General features: G+C 40.0%; 5 protein-coding genes across 5 annotated transcripts, besides 2 other annotated features; 4 read left to right on the forward strand and 1 right to left on the reverse strand.

Annotated features, from left to right (window-relative positions):
* Positions 1–41: 41 nt before the first annotated feature.
* PGK1 (phosphoglycerate kinase) lies at positions 42–1,400 on the reverse strand (the record flags this gene model as incomplete). Its single annotated transcript, XM_037287196.1, has 1 exon — positions 42–1,400. The coding sequence occupies one exon, from the start codon at positions 1,398–1,400 to the stop codon at positions 42–44; it is 1,359 nt and encodes a 452-aa protein (XP_037143091.1).
* A 959-nt stretch (positions 1,401–2,359) lies between these two features.
* ADP1 (putative ATP-dependent permease ADP1) lies at positions 2,360–5,467 on the forward strand (the record flags this gene model as incomplete). The annotated part of the gene is made up of 1 exon (XM_037287197.1): positions 2,360–5,467. One exon carries the CDS (start codon positions 2,360–2,362, stop codon positions 5,465–5,467), a length of 3,108 nt encoding a protein of 1,035 aa, XP_037143092.1.
* A 231-nt stretch (positions 5,468–5,698) lies between these two features.
* On the forward strand, positions 5,699–6,619 carry RPC34 (DNA-directed RNA polymerase III subunit C34; the record flags this gene model as incomplete). The annotated part of the gene is made up of 1 exon (XM_037287198.1): positions 5,699–6,619. One exon carries the CDS (start codon positions 5,699–5,701, stop codon positions 6,617–6,619), a length of 921 nt encoding a protein of 306 aa, XP_037143093.1.
* Positions 6,620–7,581: 962 nt separating this feature from the next.
* Positions 7,582–7,959: a sequence feature (pseudogene similar to Saccharomyces cerevisiae ADY2 (YCR010C) and ATO2 (YNR002C); ancestral locus Anc_1.425).
* A 1,526-nt stretch (positions 7,960–9,485) lies between these two features.
* Positions 9,486–9,678: a sequence feature (pseudogene similar to Saccharomyces cerevisiae ADY2 (YCR010C) and ATO2 (YNR002C); ancestral locus Anc_1.425).
* A 1,692-nt stretch (positions 9,679–11,370) lies between these two features.
* RVS161 (amphiphysin-like protein RVS161) lies at positions 11,371–12,168 on the forward strand (the record flags this gene model as incomplete). The annotated part of the gene is made up of 1 exon (XM_037287199.1): positions 11,371–12,168. One exon carries the CDS (start codon positions 11,371–11,373, stop codon positions 12,166–12,168), a length of 798 nt encoding a protein of 265 aa, XP_037143094.1.
* Positions 12,169–12,754: 586 nt separating this feature from the next.
* On the forward strand, positions 12,755–16,447 carry HG535_0B04090 (uncharacterized protein; the record flags this gene model as incomplete). Its single annotated transcript, XM_037287200.1, has 1 exon — positions 12,755–16,447. The coding sequence occupies one exon, from the start codon at positions 12,755–12,757 to the stop codon at positions 16,445–16,447; it is 3,693 nt and encodes a 1,230-aa protein (XP_037143095.1).
* Between the last annotated feature and the right edge of the window lie 25 nt (positions 16,448–16,472).

Here is a 16,472-nt window from a genome sequence, read left to right on the forward strand (position 1 = left end):
CTCAAAAGACGAGACCCTCCTTGTAATCACATTTAAATTTCTTATTTGGCAGACAAAAAGTCAACACCTGGTAGGACCTTACCTTCCAATAGTTCCAAAGAAGCACCACCACCGGTAGAGACATGAGAGATCTTATCAGTGACACCATATTTCTTAGCGACAGTAGCAGTGTCACCACCACCAATAATAACGGTGTTACCAGCTTGACAAGATTTAACAACTTCATCCAACAAAGCCTTAGTACCAGCTGCGAATTTTGCGAATTCGAAGACACCTGGTGGACCGTTCCAGACAATGGTCTTAGCCTTTGCTACAGTATCAGCAAACAATTTTCTAGATTCTGGACCACTGTCCAAACCTTGCCAGCCAGCTGGAATACCTTCTTTTTCAGAAACAATCTTGGTGTTAGCGTCAGCAGAGAAAGCGTCAGCAATAACCCAGTCAACTGGTAGAACAATCTCAACGTTGTTCTTCTTTGCCTTAGCAATCAATTTTGGAACAATTTCGGCACCAGCTTTGTCGAAGATAGAATCACCAATTTCAGTGTTGTCCAAAACCTTCTTGAAAGTGAAAGCCATACCACCACCAATGATGATAGAGTCGACCTTGTCTAACAAATTGTCAATCAATTGAATCTTGTCAGCAACCTTAGCACCACCCAAGATAGCCAAGAATGGTCTGGTTGGGTTTTCCAAAGCCTTACCGAAGAATGCCAATTCTTTTGCCAATAGGAAACCAGCGGCACGTTCTGGCAAGTCGAAACCGACAATAGAAGAGTGAGCTCTGTGGGCAGTACCGAAAGCATCGTTAATGTAGACATCAGCCAAAGATTTCAATTCCTTTCTGAATTTGGCAACATCTTCTGGAGAAGCCTTGACCTTCTTACCGTCAACCTTCTTGGAACCTTCTTCTTCAATGTGGTAACGCAAGTTTTCCAACAAGATAACGGAACCTGGCTTAGAAGCTTCAACAGCCTTGTTCACATCTGGGCCGACACAGTCGTTCAAGAAAGTAACATCTTGACCCAACAATTTTTGCAATTCAGCAGCGACTGGCTTCAAAGAGTATTTTTCAACTCTTTCACCATTTGGTCTACCCAAATGAGATGCTAAGACAACGTATCTTGGTTTGTGTTCCAAAACGTATTTGATAGTTGGCAAAGCAGCAACAATTCTTTGGTTGGAAGTGATAGTCTTACCATCCAATGGAACGTTGAAATCAACTCTGATGAAGACACGTTTGTCCTTCAATTGTAGATCCTTAACGGTTAGCTTAGAAGATAAAGACATTGTAAACGGTGTGAAAAATTTGTATCGTTTGATGTTTTTGTTGCACAACAAAGACAGTCGAATCCATTTTACCAAGAGTCTTTTGAATATTGTAGCAAGTGTAAACTGCATTTATATACGTTTTCTGAGAAAAAATTAATTAATAGGCACACACACACACATTTGGTGGTGGAATCATCAAGAGAGCTCAAGCAGCTTCTCGTCACGAAAGGATGAAAAGAAGATAGGAGACACACAGCTGAAGACAGAAATGGACAGACCACCCAACTGGACAACCAACTAACAAACGAACTTGACCTTTTGGCCCCCCTGAGCCAGCAGAATCGAATTAGCTAGAAGTTTATGAAACTGCAATGGGCGTCTTTCTCTGGCGTTAAGCCAACCACTGGTGGAATGTGGATCATGTTATTTGATTTCCACTTCTACTGTATATGATTGTGGTTGCTTAGTGGTGATGGATTAGCACTTTTAGGGTACAATGGCTGCAATAGAGGATGCCGGGAAGAGGTCAGAATTAGAGGAATACAAGAAGATTGAAAATAGTGGAATCCGCAAATGAGATTCCCAAAATTCGTGAAAAATGCGAAAGAAGATCATGGAGCCTGACGTGAAAAACGAAAGGGCAGGCCTTGATCACATGACCTGACTGTCCGAATTAAGGTACGGCAAATAAAGTATTACCCGGACCAAAGGTCGTACTGGCCATAGAAAGCGGGAGGTTCAATCCCGCCGGCGCAGGGACACTTGGAGTTTGAAAGGAGCTCGGCGGTTCAACAAATTGTCATACAACAATAGCAAACTTGACGAAGGCAGAGGAAAGAAGACAAACAAAGGCAAGTGACGGCGTCCTTCTGGCTTACTATTGCAAGTTTCTTAGGAGTATTTCCATATACACAAGGCTAAGTGTTTCCTATACGTCGTTCAATTGTTATTGGCAGTTGCTCTTGGTTAGAGACAAAGAACAGGTCGCAAGTACGGCATAAACACAAGTTACGGCGCAGTGAAAGTGGAGGTGAAAGGGAAAGTGAAAGTGAAAGTGAAAGTGAAAGTGATAGATTAGAGATACGAAAATGCGTTTATCACTTTGTTTTGTTTTCATATGGCTTTATATTTCATTCGCACATGCCGGTGCCAGGACCACTTTGCAATTGACCTACGAAAACAACCAGAGCCTCGGAAGAGTCAACGAGGAAGATGATCAATGCCCTCCATGTTTTAATTGTATGTTGCCAATATTTGAATGTAAACAATACGCTGTTTGCAATTCCAATACTGGCAGATGTGAATGTATAGAGGGATTCTCAGGCGATGATTGTTCCATTCCTGTTTGTGGTGGATTATCTGATGATAACTCAAGAAGGCCAAAGAGATCAAACGTTACAAATGAATGTGATTGTTCTGATGGATGGGGTGGAATTAATTGTAACATCTGTCAGGATGATTTTGTTTGTGACGCTTTTATGCCAGATATAGAATTAAAGGGCACATGTAATAAGAATGGTATGATTGCTAATAAACTTTACCAAGGTTGTAATGTTACAAATGAAAAGATTATACAAATTTTAAAAGGTCAAATACCGCAAGTTACATTCTCCTGTGATAAAAAAAAAAAGAATTGTAACTTTCAATTTTGGATTGACCAACTCGAAAGCTTTTATTGCGGTTTAGATAATTGTTCCTTTGAATATGATTTGAAGTCAAATTCATCTCATTACAGCTGTGAAGATGTTCATTGCAAGTGTTTGCCTGATACAATGCTCTGTGGAGCACATGGTTCAATTGATATATCTGATTTTCTAACGGAGACCGTTAAGGGACCTGGTGATTTCGTTTGTGACTTGAATTCCAAGAACTGTAAATTTACTGAACCTTCAATGAATGATTTAATCCAAACATTTTTCGGTGATCCCTACATTAGTTTGCATTGCGAAAGTGGTGAGTGTTTACATTACAGCGAGATTCCTGGTTACAACCCACCTTCTAAAGACGCTGCAATGTCACTACAAACCAAGATAATCTTAAGTTTAACGTCTGTCGCCCTCCTGGGACTGATAACTTTTGTTATATTCTATATCTCCAAGTCACCTTTATTCAAACAAGGTTCGATCCATCTACCCTTAGACAGTAGTGATACTCAAGATCAGATAGCGGAAGATGATAACTTTTTGAAATCTGATACTTTGGCTACTTTAAGTTTCGAAAATATTTCTTACAAGATTTCAGATCCGTCAATTAATGGAAGTATTTTGAAAGATATTAATGGTTTAGTAAAACCAGGTGAAATTATGGCATTGTTAGGAAGTTCCGGTGCCGGTAAAACTAGTTTGTTAGACATTTTGGCCATGAAAAAGAAATCAGGTAAAGTTACTGGAGATATAAAAGTCAATGGCATTTCCATGGGGAAAACCGATTATACAAAATTAATTGGATTTGTCGATCAAGATGATTATTTATTACCAACTTTAACAGTTTATGAAACGATTTTGAATAGTGCACTACTGCGTTTACCAAGAGCACTTTCATTCGAATCAAAGCAAGCAAGAGTTTATCAAGTGTTGGAAGAACTAAGAATTCTCGAAATAAAGGACCGTATCATTGGTGATGAATTTGAAAGGGGAATTAGTGGTGGTGAAAAAAGACGTGTATCAATAGCCTGTGAATTAGTGACAAGTCCACTAATACTGTTTTTGGATGAACCTACATCTGGTTTAGATGCAAACAATGCCAATAATGTAGTAGAGTGCCTCGTTAGACTATCAAAGAATTTCAATAGAACATTAGTATTATCCATTCATCAGCCTCGCTCTAACATTTTCCAACTATTCGATAAATTGGTTTTATTAAGTAATGGTGAAATGGTTTACTCCGGTGATGCTATAAGAGTGGCTGATTTCTTGCGCAATAATGGCTACAATTGCCCATCAGACTACAATATCGCAGATTACTTGATTGATATCACCTTTGAAAATAAGTATCCTAAAAGAAAACCACTGTCTAGTGGAAATGACTTAGAAGCCGGTGGTGTATTTTCTCGCAATGCTGACCCTCACAAACACACTAGCTCTGGACTAATGGCATCCCTGGATGAAGGTCGTGGTTCTGTTGGTTCTTTCACACAGCGTGAATGGGAACATTTCGCTGAACATCGAGATGAAATAAGGACTTTATTAAATGATAGTGAAAATCCAGCAGAGGAAACCTTGGGTTCAATGAATAGAAAATTATTGAATCATCGTTTCAAAGAAGGTCCTTATTTTGCTGAGCTGGAAAATGATATCAAAGTGCTTGTGGAAGCCAGAAAGGGTTCAAATATGGTATTACCAACTACTTATAAAGCGGCTTCATTCCTTCAACAACTCTCAATTCTCTGTTCAAGAACATTCAAGAACACCTATAGAAACCCCAGATTATTATTGGCAAATTATCTGTTGACATTGATTTTAGGGTCATTCTTGGGGATTTTATATTACGATGTCTCCAATGATATAAGTGGTTTTCAAAATAGAATGGGGTTATTTTTCTTCCTTCTAACTTACCTTGGGTTTGTTACTTTCCCAGGATTAAGCTCCTTTGCATTAGAAAGAATCATTTTCATTAAGGAACGCTCAAACAATTACTATAGCCCATTGGCATATTATATGAGTAAAATTTTGAGTGATGTTTTACCACTAAGAGTTGTCCCACCTGTAATTTTGGCCCTAGTAGTATATCCACTGGTGGGATTGAATATGGGTGAACAAGCGTTTTTCAAATTTATTGGCGTTTTGATTTTATTCAACTTAAGTATCTCCTTAGAAGTCCTGACGATAGGTATTTTCTTCGAAGATTTGAACAATTCAATCATATTCAGTGTACTAGTTTTACTCGGGTCATTACTATTCAGTGGACTGTTCATCAACACAAAGGATATTACAAATGTTGCATTCAAATATTTGAAAAATCTGTCACTATTCTACTATGCATATGAATCACTATTGATAAATGAGGTCAAAACACTAATGTTGAGAGAAACCAAATACGGGTTGAAGATTGAAGTTCCAGGCGCAACAATATTGAGTACATTTGGTTTCATTGTTAAAAATTTTGTATTCGATGTTAAAATTTTGATTTTGTTCAACATCATTTTTTTAATTTTGGGTTATATGGCTCTTAAAATCATAGTGATAGAACAGAAGTAAGGACAAATTATTATATAAATATATGATATATTAACCTATGAAGGTTTGTAATTTAAGACTACATCAGGAATGGATAATAGGTAGACCATTGAGTCTAATGTCACCTTATACGCACAGCGCGTTGAAATCCAAACTGGTACGCGATGACATGAAAAAAAGCTGACTGTATCTGATAGTCTACGTTCCATTGAAAGTGAAGGAAAGCTGCTGCAGCTGAAGATCGAAACCAATATGAACAGCCTTTTGGAGACCTCGATTGAGCTCTCTGATACAGCTAAGGAACTCCATCTGAAAATGGTACGAGGAGGACCGGGGGTAATGTTCACACAGATTGAATTGCAGGGATTCATTGGAGTGTCATCTCTAGGTGACCTGATGCTTATCATACAAGAATTGCTGGATAAGAACTTGATCAAGCTTGTCAAACAGAACAACGAGCTCAAATTCCAAGCAGTGGGTATCGATGAAGCACAGAAAAAATCCACAATGTCTGCAGAGGAATCGCTGGTCTACTCATACATCGAGGCCAGCGGCAGGGAAGGTATATGGACCAAGACTATCAAGGCCAAGACAAACCTACATCAGCACGTTGTGCTCAAATGCTTGAAGAGTCTTGAATCACAGCGGTACGTTAAAAGTGTCAAAAGTGTCAAGTTTCCCACAAGAAAAATCTACATGCTCTACAATCTACAACCATCCATCGATGTCACAGGTGGACCATGGTTCACGGACAGTGAACTAGATGTCGAATTCATCAACAGTCTGTTGACAATCGTCTGGCGTTTTGTGTCCGAAAAGACCTTCCCGGACGGTTTCAAAAATTTTAGTGGCAGCAACATCGAGAAGCTGTACTCCCCCGATGTCAAAAACTACTCCACAACCCAAGACATACTTGATTTCATCATAGGCGCTCAGGTTGCGAATGTTGAGTTGACAACGACTAATATACGGTCTCTATGCGATGTACTGGTGTACGATGACAAACTGGAAAAAGTCCATCATGACTGCTACAAGGTTACCTTACAGAGCGTTTTGCAAATGACTCAAACTGCGTCAAAGGACGCAGAGTTCTGTATCTTCGATTATTACAATTCAATCGCACCTTCACAGAACGACAAAGACGCCGTGTATTTTGACGAATGGCCACTGTAGTGTGGGGCATCCCACGTCGCCACTGCCGCCAACGTCAATATGACCCTTTAACGCATATATAGAAACTGTATCTTTCAAGATCCCATATTTATCCACACCGTTCGCCCCATCAATTAGCGGGCTGCTCTGCCGCACCTCTGTATGAGTCAAGTTCGCCAGCCTGCCATTCTGGTGATTTGAACCAATGCAAATGCATGCAGAGAAGGAGAATATGCCTGCTTTCCATCCAAAGTGAATCTGGATAAAATGAAAGCTTCTTTTTGGTTTTTCTTTCCATTAGACCGTGTATCTCCGATACTCCGGTTGCCACTTCCGGTCCCGCGGAGCCGCGCAGCTTTCTCCGCTCCGGGTCACCTCTTTCGCTAGGCTTCCGCGGCTGTGTTGTGGAGATTCACCCCCGCATTCCTCCAGGCGGTGCTGACTGTACGGAACAGAAATGAAACGGCACGACGTGCCATGAACCACGGCTTTGGGGGGGTACGAATCGGCGAAGAAGGTAGCAGACAGAATACGGACTGCCCTCACCCCTCACCCCATTCTGGCTCTAGCGAAGATGTAGACACGATTAAAATTGTGGGGAAAACAAAGAAATCTTAGGGATGAATGACATCGTTATAGTGGTTCAACACCAAAGCAACGATCACCATCTCAAAAACTCAACAATTGAAATTCGCCCTTTTTGTTCGATGTTGTGCGCCCTTTGGACTGTAACCCCGGAGCGATGTCTCATCGATCTATCGGAGTAGCCAAACGGGACGACAGTTATAACACTTTACTTGCCGATCGAATAACAAGACGCAGAGACCATCATCACCATGTTCATCAACTATCGAAGTGGAGATTGTACTTCTGTAGCCGCGTGCAGGGTCTTTGAACCCCATCGCATGACAGGAATAGAGAAGTACACAAAATGAAAAAAGGGCTATAAAAGCCATGAACCTTGCGCAATTGCACAAAAACAAATGGCCACTTCAGATGAAAGAGAATTGATTTTTTTTCAACAAGAAAGAAGAGGTCAACACGACACAACCAAAATAATAGCAGGCGGTTCCGAAATAGCTTTTCCTACAATGATGAACTCGGACAAAGAACAAACAAGCCACGACGAGATGGACCCTCGCACGTCGATCCCAAGCAACACGCACCCGTACAACGATATTGAGCAACAGGATCCGTCGCAGGAACAGATAAACAAGATTTACACCAGCGGGGATAACAACGAGTACATTTATATCGGTAGACAGAAATTCTTGAAAAACGACTTGTATGAAGCGTTTGGTGGTACTTTGAACCCCGGTTTAGCCCCTCCATCGAAGCATAAGTTTGCCAATCCAGCTCCTTGGGACTATCTGCGTTTGCTCTGACGACGTTTGTACTGTCGATGTTCAACGCGCGGGCCATGGGTATCCTGGTGCCCAATGTTGTTGTTGGTTTGGCGATGTTCTACGGTGGTCTCGTTCAACTGATCGCGGGCATCTGGGAGATTGCCCTGGAGAACACGTTCGGTGGCACGGCCTTGTGCTCGTACGGAGGCTTTTGGCTAAGTTTTGCCGCGATATACATACCATGGTTTGGCATCTTGGAGGCGTATGAAGGACAAGAGACGGATCTAAGCAATGCACTGGGGTTCTATCTATTGGGCTGGTCTATCTTCACTTTTGGATTGACCGCTTGCACGTTGAAGTCAACTGCAATGTTTTTCGCATTGTTTTTCCTGCTGGCCATCACATTCTTGTTGCTCTCCATAGGTGAGTTTGCTGGCTCAGTAGGCAGTACTAGGGCGGGAGGTGTAATGGGGGTTGTTGTTTCATTTGTTGCGTGGTACAATGCGTACGCAGGTGTGGCTACAAGACAAAACTCCTATCTCTTGGCAAGACCTTATCCATTACCAACTAACGAAAGAACAATTTTTTAGCGACTTTCACGACTTTCTTCTTCTTCTAATTAGAAATGCTTTCATTTAATTTATTTTATTTTATTTTGTTTTATTTTATTTTATTTTATTTTATTTTATTTTATTTTATTTTATTTTATTTTATTTTATTTTATTTTATTTTATTTTATTTAAATTTCCTTTATTAGTCTTTTGCTACTTTCATGTCATCTTTTGTGTCATCTGGCAAGAGGTGTGGGCTCCCCGTGTTATTACCAAGCATCTTGGGTCCTAACGTACCGGCGGGTTGCCATTATCACCGAGCCGCTGTACGTTGGTCTTGTTACCAATCACTCCGATTTCTCCGGTCCGCGTTTCCCATTTTTAGTGTTTCAGTCTCGGCTGTGGTTTTCCGTTTTCCGTTTTCCGACCTACGGGCCGAACAAAAAAAGAAGCCTGTCCATTTTCGCGAAAAAAGGCACAGCGCGAGTGGGGCCAGTAAGGACCATGGCAACACTCAGCCAAGGAAAGAACAGGCCCTCAGCTCCGGACATTTCGCGGTGATGCATAACATCGGATGATCATCCATTACTCTTGGTCTATTGCTGTGGCAAGCCCGACTGGAATTGTTCCACATACTCGGTCCCCCATTCATCCATCCATCTGTGGCAGTAGTGTCACCTCTTATTATGCTGCTGCAGTCGCCCTTTCCCCTCTCTTTTTCCGTTGAGAAACCTGCATGTCATGAACTATTAGAGTTACACGATGATAAACTAAAGAGGGTGAAACTACCCTCTTTAATTCACATCTTGAACTGCTGCCATGCGCTACAACAGAACGCAATGGAGGTGGTTAAGCTGGTAAGGAAAATATTACGGTATCTCCTGTTTGCGGTTTCTTCTTTTTGCAACGTATATAATAGCCAGGGTATGCGAATATCTCTCTAATTCTCTTGATGCTGCAAATGAAACTCATTTTTTGATCAAGCGAACCATGTCAGACGTTGAAAAACATTCAAGCGAGCACGCCTCCTATCAACCGCAAGCATTAGTTTCCAGTGAGGAAGATACACGCTCAAACGATTTGACGAATATCTCATCTCCAGAGGAGGTGCACAAAATATACACCAGCGGAGATAACGACGAGTATATTTACATTGGCAGACAGAAATTTTTGAAAAATGACTTATGAAGCATTCGGTGGTACTCTGAACCCCGGTTTAGCCCCTCCATCGAAGCATAAGTTTGCCAATCCAGCTCCGGTTGGATTAGCTGGATTTGCATTAACCACCTTTGTTTTGTCAATGTGTAACGCAAAGGCAATGGGTATAACAATACCTAACGTCGTTGTTGGCCCTGCAATGTTTTATGGCGGTTTGGTTCAGTTGATTGCCGGGATCTGGGAAATTGCTTTAGAGAATACTTTCGGTGGCACAGCATTGTGTTCTTATGGTGGTTTTTGGTTAAGCTTTGGAGCAATTTACATACCATGGTTCGGTATCCTTGATGCATATGAAGGTGAGACGGATGAACTTAATAGTGCGCTGGGGTTTTACCTGCTCGCGTGGGCAATATTCACTTTTGGTTTAAGCCTCTGCACTATGAAATCGACGATTATGTTCTTTTCATTGTTTTTCTTACTGGGAGTTACTTTTCTTCTTCTCTCAATTGGTTCCTTCATCGCCAATGAGAATGTCAATAGAGCTGGCGGAGTTGTTGGTGTAATAGTTTCCATTATTGCGTGGTATAATGCGTTTGCTGGTTTAACAAATAAACAAAACTCTTATCTAATAGTTCGTTCGATTCCACTTCCTTCCAATGAAATCCATCTATGATGAATCTGGCACCAACACACATAAACACATATAGAACTTTATATCTTTGCATACATGTAAACATTTTTACATTTCAGTTCCGTTTGTCCCATGCAGCACTTTTGGCCACACCTCGGCGGCTAAAGACTCACACTAAAGCATGCTACGCGTGTGCTCATGAGAACACAAGTGATTATGACTGGCTGTGTGTAAGTGCAACGAATGGCATACTATCAAGAAGATATATAGCAGATGGTTATTAAAGAATCGGAGTGTACTGCCATTAAGGCATTTCCGATAATGTGCGCCCTTCTCTTTATCATGTTGAGATGAAACGATATATTTTTACTTGGGTAATAAGATGATAGCCTCACAGTCTTAAGTTGGAACCGTGAATCGATAAATGCGTATCTATTTGTCGTCCATACGCTGCCAATATATGGAATCCTTCCTTCAAAGAAATTCTCCACACTAGGGAGAAATTTTGGGCAGTATAACTTTAGGTCTCACACGAATGTAATGGTAACATGAAAAATTCACCGCATCCTGAATATGGAGGCATAGTGGCTTGTTAGCACAGGTACAACGACTCGGACTATTTGCAATTTTGGGTAACATTGCAAAATATTTGGCCCTACCAAGCTTCAGGGATTACCTTCTCATGTTCTGTCAAATATCTTCAAGAAATTTCGAACAGAGAAGACATCCTTCCTTAACATCTGCTGTGAGCAATTGCTGTGAGAAATGGACCTCGTGGTTCCCAGTTTCGAGTTTCTTTCTAGATACAGCTGTGGCAAAGTATGTTAAAGATCCGTATAGACTAGTTTCATTTGAACAGGGAGATGTGAAGTTGATTATCTAAATTCTTAACGACTGAGATTTTCTATGAAATCAGCTTGTTTCATTATATGATGTGCCTGTTTCCTATCGCATCTGTGAAGAATCGCCAGTTCACTTTTCTCAAGAGGCGCGAGTTTCAGAGTAAAAAAGGAGGAAACCCAATATAAAGTGGAAGCCATTTGTACAAAATATCAGCAAGAACAAAAGTGAAATTCAGGAATCATCATGAGTTGGGAAGGCTTTAAAAAGGCCATCAATAGAGCTGGCCAAAGTGTTATTATTAAAGAGGTCGACAAGACAATCGACAAAGAATATGATATTGAAGAGCGTCGTTATAAAGTGTTACAAAGAGCTGGAGATGCTTTGCAAAAAGACGCTAAGGGATTCTTGGACTCCTTAAGAGCAGTCACAGCTTCACAAGTTACTGTTGCTGAAGTTATATCCAATTTGTATGATGATTCCAAATATGTGAGTGCTGGAGGTTATAATGTTGGTAATTATTATTTGCAATGTGTTCAAGATTTCGACTCTGAAACTGTAAAGCAATTGGATGGTCCATTTAGAGAAGCAGTTCTAGATCCAGTTTCCAAATTCTCCGCGTATTTCAAAGAGATCGATGAAGCTGTGAAGAAAAGAGAACACAAGAAACGAGATTACGATGCGGCAAAGGCAAAAGTTCGTAGACTGGTGGACAAGCCCGCAAAGGATGCGTCGAAACTGCCCAGAGCAGAAAAAGAGCTTGCGCTGGCAAAAGACATTTTTGATAATTTGAACGACCAGTTGAAACAAGAATTACCCCAATTGATCGCTCTAAGAGTTCCATATTTCGACCCAAGTTTTGAAGCGCTTGTGAAAATTCAATTAAGGTTTTGTACCGATGGATACACTAGATTGGCTCAAATCCAGCAATATCTAGACCAGCAATCGAGAGATGATTACGCAAATGGTCTTTTGGATGATAAAATTAATGATCTTTTACATCAAATGCAAAGTTTAGATATATGCGCCTTGGGTTTCAAATGATTTGTCCAAGTCCGCCCTCTTTACTCTCGAATACTATTCCTTCCTTTGTCCTCTTATTTTACAAGAATCTCGAGAAAGGTTACTAATAATCATGTATTGCTCTTAAATTTTAATAGGCTCTTTCTTCTCCGTATGCCGTTACTGTTTAGCATTTTTTATGTAAATTAAGTATGTCGAACTGCATGAAAGGACCCCTTTTTGTATGAGTAAACAAACCCTTCACAACTATCGAGTATTTAGTTGCATACCCCGTCACAAAGGTTAGAATTTACGTTTAATTCGTCGGTAAATATACAAATCCATTTTTCAGTCTTATTCACAATCCACTTTTTTGGCAGAGAACATTTTCTTCAACGAAATTCTTTTATCGGGTTTTTCAAAAGCATTGCGGTGTAATTGCCAAAGAAGAAAGTAATACGGCGACGCCAGACTAGCGAGCCTTATCAACTAAAAAAAAATAAACTTTCATTTAACGCCCTACTTTCATTGCAATATCCGTATTTCAATATTGTACTCCCAGTGTCAGCTCTAAAGCGTTCACGATAGTTTCCAAGGTTAAAGTGCATTAATGTAAATTAGACACAGAATGCACAGTAATCAATTGAAAAGTGGAAGTTATAAGAAAAATGTATTTGATCTTTCCCTTGTTCAGTTCGAGATTTGGTGTACACGTGCTATTAAACACCCCAGAATAAGTATCATACTGCCTTTGCTGATTACTTTCCTCTTCTCCTACCCACTGCTATGGATCCTGCAAGAGCCATGGGAAGCATTTTCGAGCGCGAAGCACCATAACTATGTCAGTAAGATGGAAATAATTAACCTACGTGAACCAGCATTATTTGAGTCTCACGTCGATTTGAATTTACTACAAGTTTGGGTGAAGCCTTTGATGAAAACTAATATTCTCAATAAAAGGATGCTGTTAGATTCACTAGCATTTCAGGCAAGATTATTGAAAGGGGTTGATGATACGGCAATCCTTAGCTCTCCGTTTCACATTTGGAATCATTCACTCGACGCTTTGAAAAAAGATCCATTACCGTTACGCACTATCAGCTCAAACATATTGAAAATTCCACGCTACTCGTTATTGGGAACATGGAAAATAAATGGAGTTGTATCCTCGGCTAGTGGATTTGTAATATCTTTGCTTGTCAATAGGGAAAATTTTGCTAACGTAAGCTCATTATTAAATAAGAATATTATTCAACTTGATGAAATATCAAATATTACAGGTTATCATATTTTGCAAGATGCAAATCAAATACAGCGCCGAGATGTTGACGAAGTCTTGAAATATACTATGATATCTTCCAATATGTGGGATAATGGCGTATTTATAATTCTGTGCTTACTTTTGATGATATATTTCATTTTTTCCATACAAAGAACAAAAAATTCTGTTAAATCAGCCTCTGGTATAGCAATAGCGATTGTTGTCCAAGTTGTACTGGTGGTAATATCATCCAGCACTATAACAGATTTTTTGTTTAAAGCTAGCGATGAGAACCTTCCTTTTCATCTTTTATATCTGCCACTAGGTGTTATCCTAGTCAACAATCGGTTAAGAGTTATTAGAGACGTTTCCGGTTCGACTTTGCATTCCTACAGTTTATCAGAACGAAAAGGCAAAAGTCAAAAGAAGATATCTGAAGCATACGACGATCTACACGAAAGGGATTTTGTCTGCAACATTGCTCTGTCTCATTATAACTCCACGAAGGGCGTTGTACTGATTTCATTGGCAACTATTTTCGCAGTTCCATTTAGCAGAAAGGCTTCATGTTTTTTGTTGATTTCTCTCTGGATTGGTCATTTTTTGCAATGTGAATTTTTCACTGCAGTCTTGAGTTTAGACTTTAGGAGATTCGAGAGTGATAACATCCTGGTAGTTAGTAAGTCCAAGAGTGAGGCATATCTTGACCAAGATGTCCAACCATCCCCAACTTCGAAGAACTCACTAAAAAAGTGGTGTTCATATGACCAGCTCTGCTCAGTTAGTTGCTCGATAGCATTCTTTTTATTATACACAGTGTGCTTTAACAGGAGATTCGCGTTAACGAGAACATCAACATCAATATTTTACAAAATTTTCACATTTAAGTTTTCATCTATCATACCTTCCTCGCGCCCAAGTCCAAATGCGGTTTTCGACCATCGTCTTGCGGCTGATCTGATGTCCGATCCAGCCTTTGTTGGAAGCTTAGAGGGTAAGATTGATTTACTTCTTTCATTTATTCAACCGGTTTTCGTACTGAAAGTAGATAAAGGCGGAAATGAAGGAAATCTCAGTGACATAAAAGTCAGCCAGATGTTTGACAACTCTTCCTTCACTTCTGCTTACAAGTTTGAGTTTACCTACGCGTTAGAATCCATCCTCTTGGTTTTGTTAGTAATCTCCTGTACTCTGTTGTTGCTTCAAAAGATAATGGTTAAATTAGACAGCATTAATGGACTCAAAACGCCCGAGTTACATCAAGGTATTATTCCCCAAGATAACGAGAAGAGAAAAGAGGAAAAAGATCATGTTACAAATCAAACGGAGAAATTGCATAATCCAGAGAACTCGGTTGACCAGTTTCATATCAAAGAGCTATACAATCAGGGACATACCTTGGATATAATCGATATCACGGACTCAAAATCGCCTTTTGTAGTTTCGGTTGGTCTCGACTATAAAGTCTTCGTATGGTCACCATTAGTAGAACCAATCCCGCCCCCAGCGTCAATTCCATTACATCGAAAGTTTTGGCCATTATCCAAAGTTATCATAAGTAATGATGGGTATCATATTGCGTTTTTCAGCAAACATGGTAATATTACTGCATGGTCAAGAAGACACATGAAATTCATGTGGGAACTACAAATGAAGCAAAACTTGTCTAAGAACAATGCTGCTCCATTGGAAGCCTTCTTCAGAAAGATTACAGTACCCTCTTTCAAAAGAAATAGACAGCAGGCTTCTGGATCCAAACAGCCACTCAAGAATGATCGCGTGAGCCTCAACACTTTAGATTTCATTACAGTGACATCGGTAGCTGGTATAGACGCGTCCTATGAGCAAATAACAAATAATCCGAATGATGAAGACGAAAATGAGGAACTTGTTTTTGTGACTGCCGCCGGATTGATTTACAGTATTGATATAAGTGGTAAAATACGATTAGTTAACGCAACATCATCGGATCATCCGTTGATTTCATGTAAGAAGCTTACGTCACCAAGGGTAAACGATAGACTGGTGATGTGTAATAAGGTAGGAGATCTCTATGTGTCCACTGCCGTAAACAATAAATGGAGACCGCGGAAATTATCTGTCAATTATTCCAATGTAATAGCTCCTAAAGAAAAATTCTGTAAAATTGTTTCAAATGATGCAAGTTTGCCATCCAACGACACGAGTGAGATGCCATTGGAGACTGATTATACTATTGAATTGGTGCCGTTTGTTGGTATGCTTGTTAGAGTCATTGGTACGAACGCAGAGCTTATTGATGCACAAACAGGGACTTTAATTAGAACCATCTCAATAAGTCATTTCAAGCCTAACTCTCTTCGAGTATTTCATGACGCTCCAACCCATTGTAGGTTTTGTGGAAGTGCTTCAGTAGCATCATTTTCTATTGCTTATACTGATTCCGATCATTCACGCGTTGTACTTCATACATTTAGGTTGGAAAGCAGAACAAAAACGAGTATATGTTTGCGTGTTGAGCGTGATGCAAGAGAGATTCGTTGCCTTGGTATGGAATCTGCAGTAGAAACGATTCATTATTTTTACAATGTAGAAAATTGGTGCGTTACCGAGAGTAATATGTTGATCGGTATTAGAAGAGTACCGGAGAATATTGTGAATAAGATTGGGACAACGTCCATTTCAATCAATGCGAGTGACGAACCAGTTTCGTTGCAGAATAGGAAGCATAAAAATTCTGATGGAAGTTCAATGGTGAATTCTGCATCCTTCAAAATCCACAATATTTGGGAAGGGTGGACTATGTCGGCTAATGGTACTGTTAAGTTGCATAAAATACCTGTAGGTGTTAACGGTTTAATAGTGAATAAACTTGGTCCACTGGTCAGTTTTGGCGCAAAAGCAATGGTTGTCGGATTTGCTAATATCATGAGCTTGTTCTATCTTGGGCATGAAGATTTACTTTTCACAACGGAGAATGATGGTGCGAATAGTGAAGAGAGCAGTTTAAAATTCGTGAACAAACGAAGAGATCGATTTTCCCACAGGAAAGTTCCAATTAATTATACCAATGCCTGCTGAAAAAATGAGTTGAGCACGTTTTTTT

This window comes from Zygotorulaspora mrakii, chromosome 2 (genome assembly GCF_013402915.1).
Source record: "Zygotorulaspora mrakii chromosome 2, complete sequence".
NCBI lineage: Eukaryota > Fungi > Ascomycota > Saccharomycetes > Saccharomycetales > Saccharomycetaceae > Zygotorulaspora > Zygotorulaspora mrakii.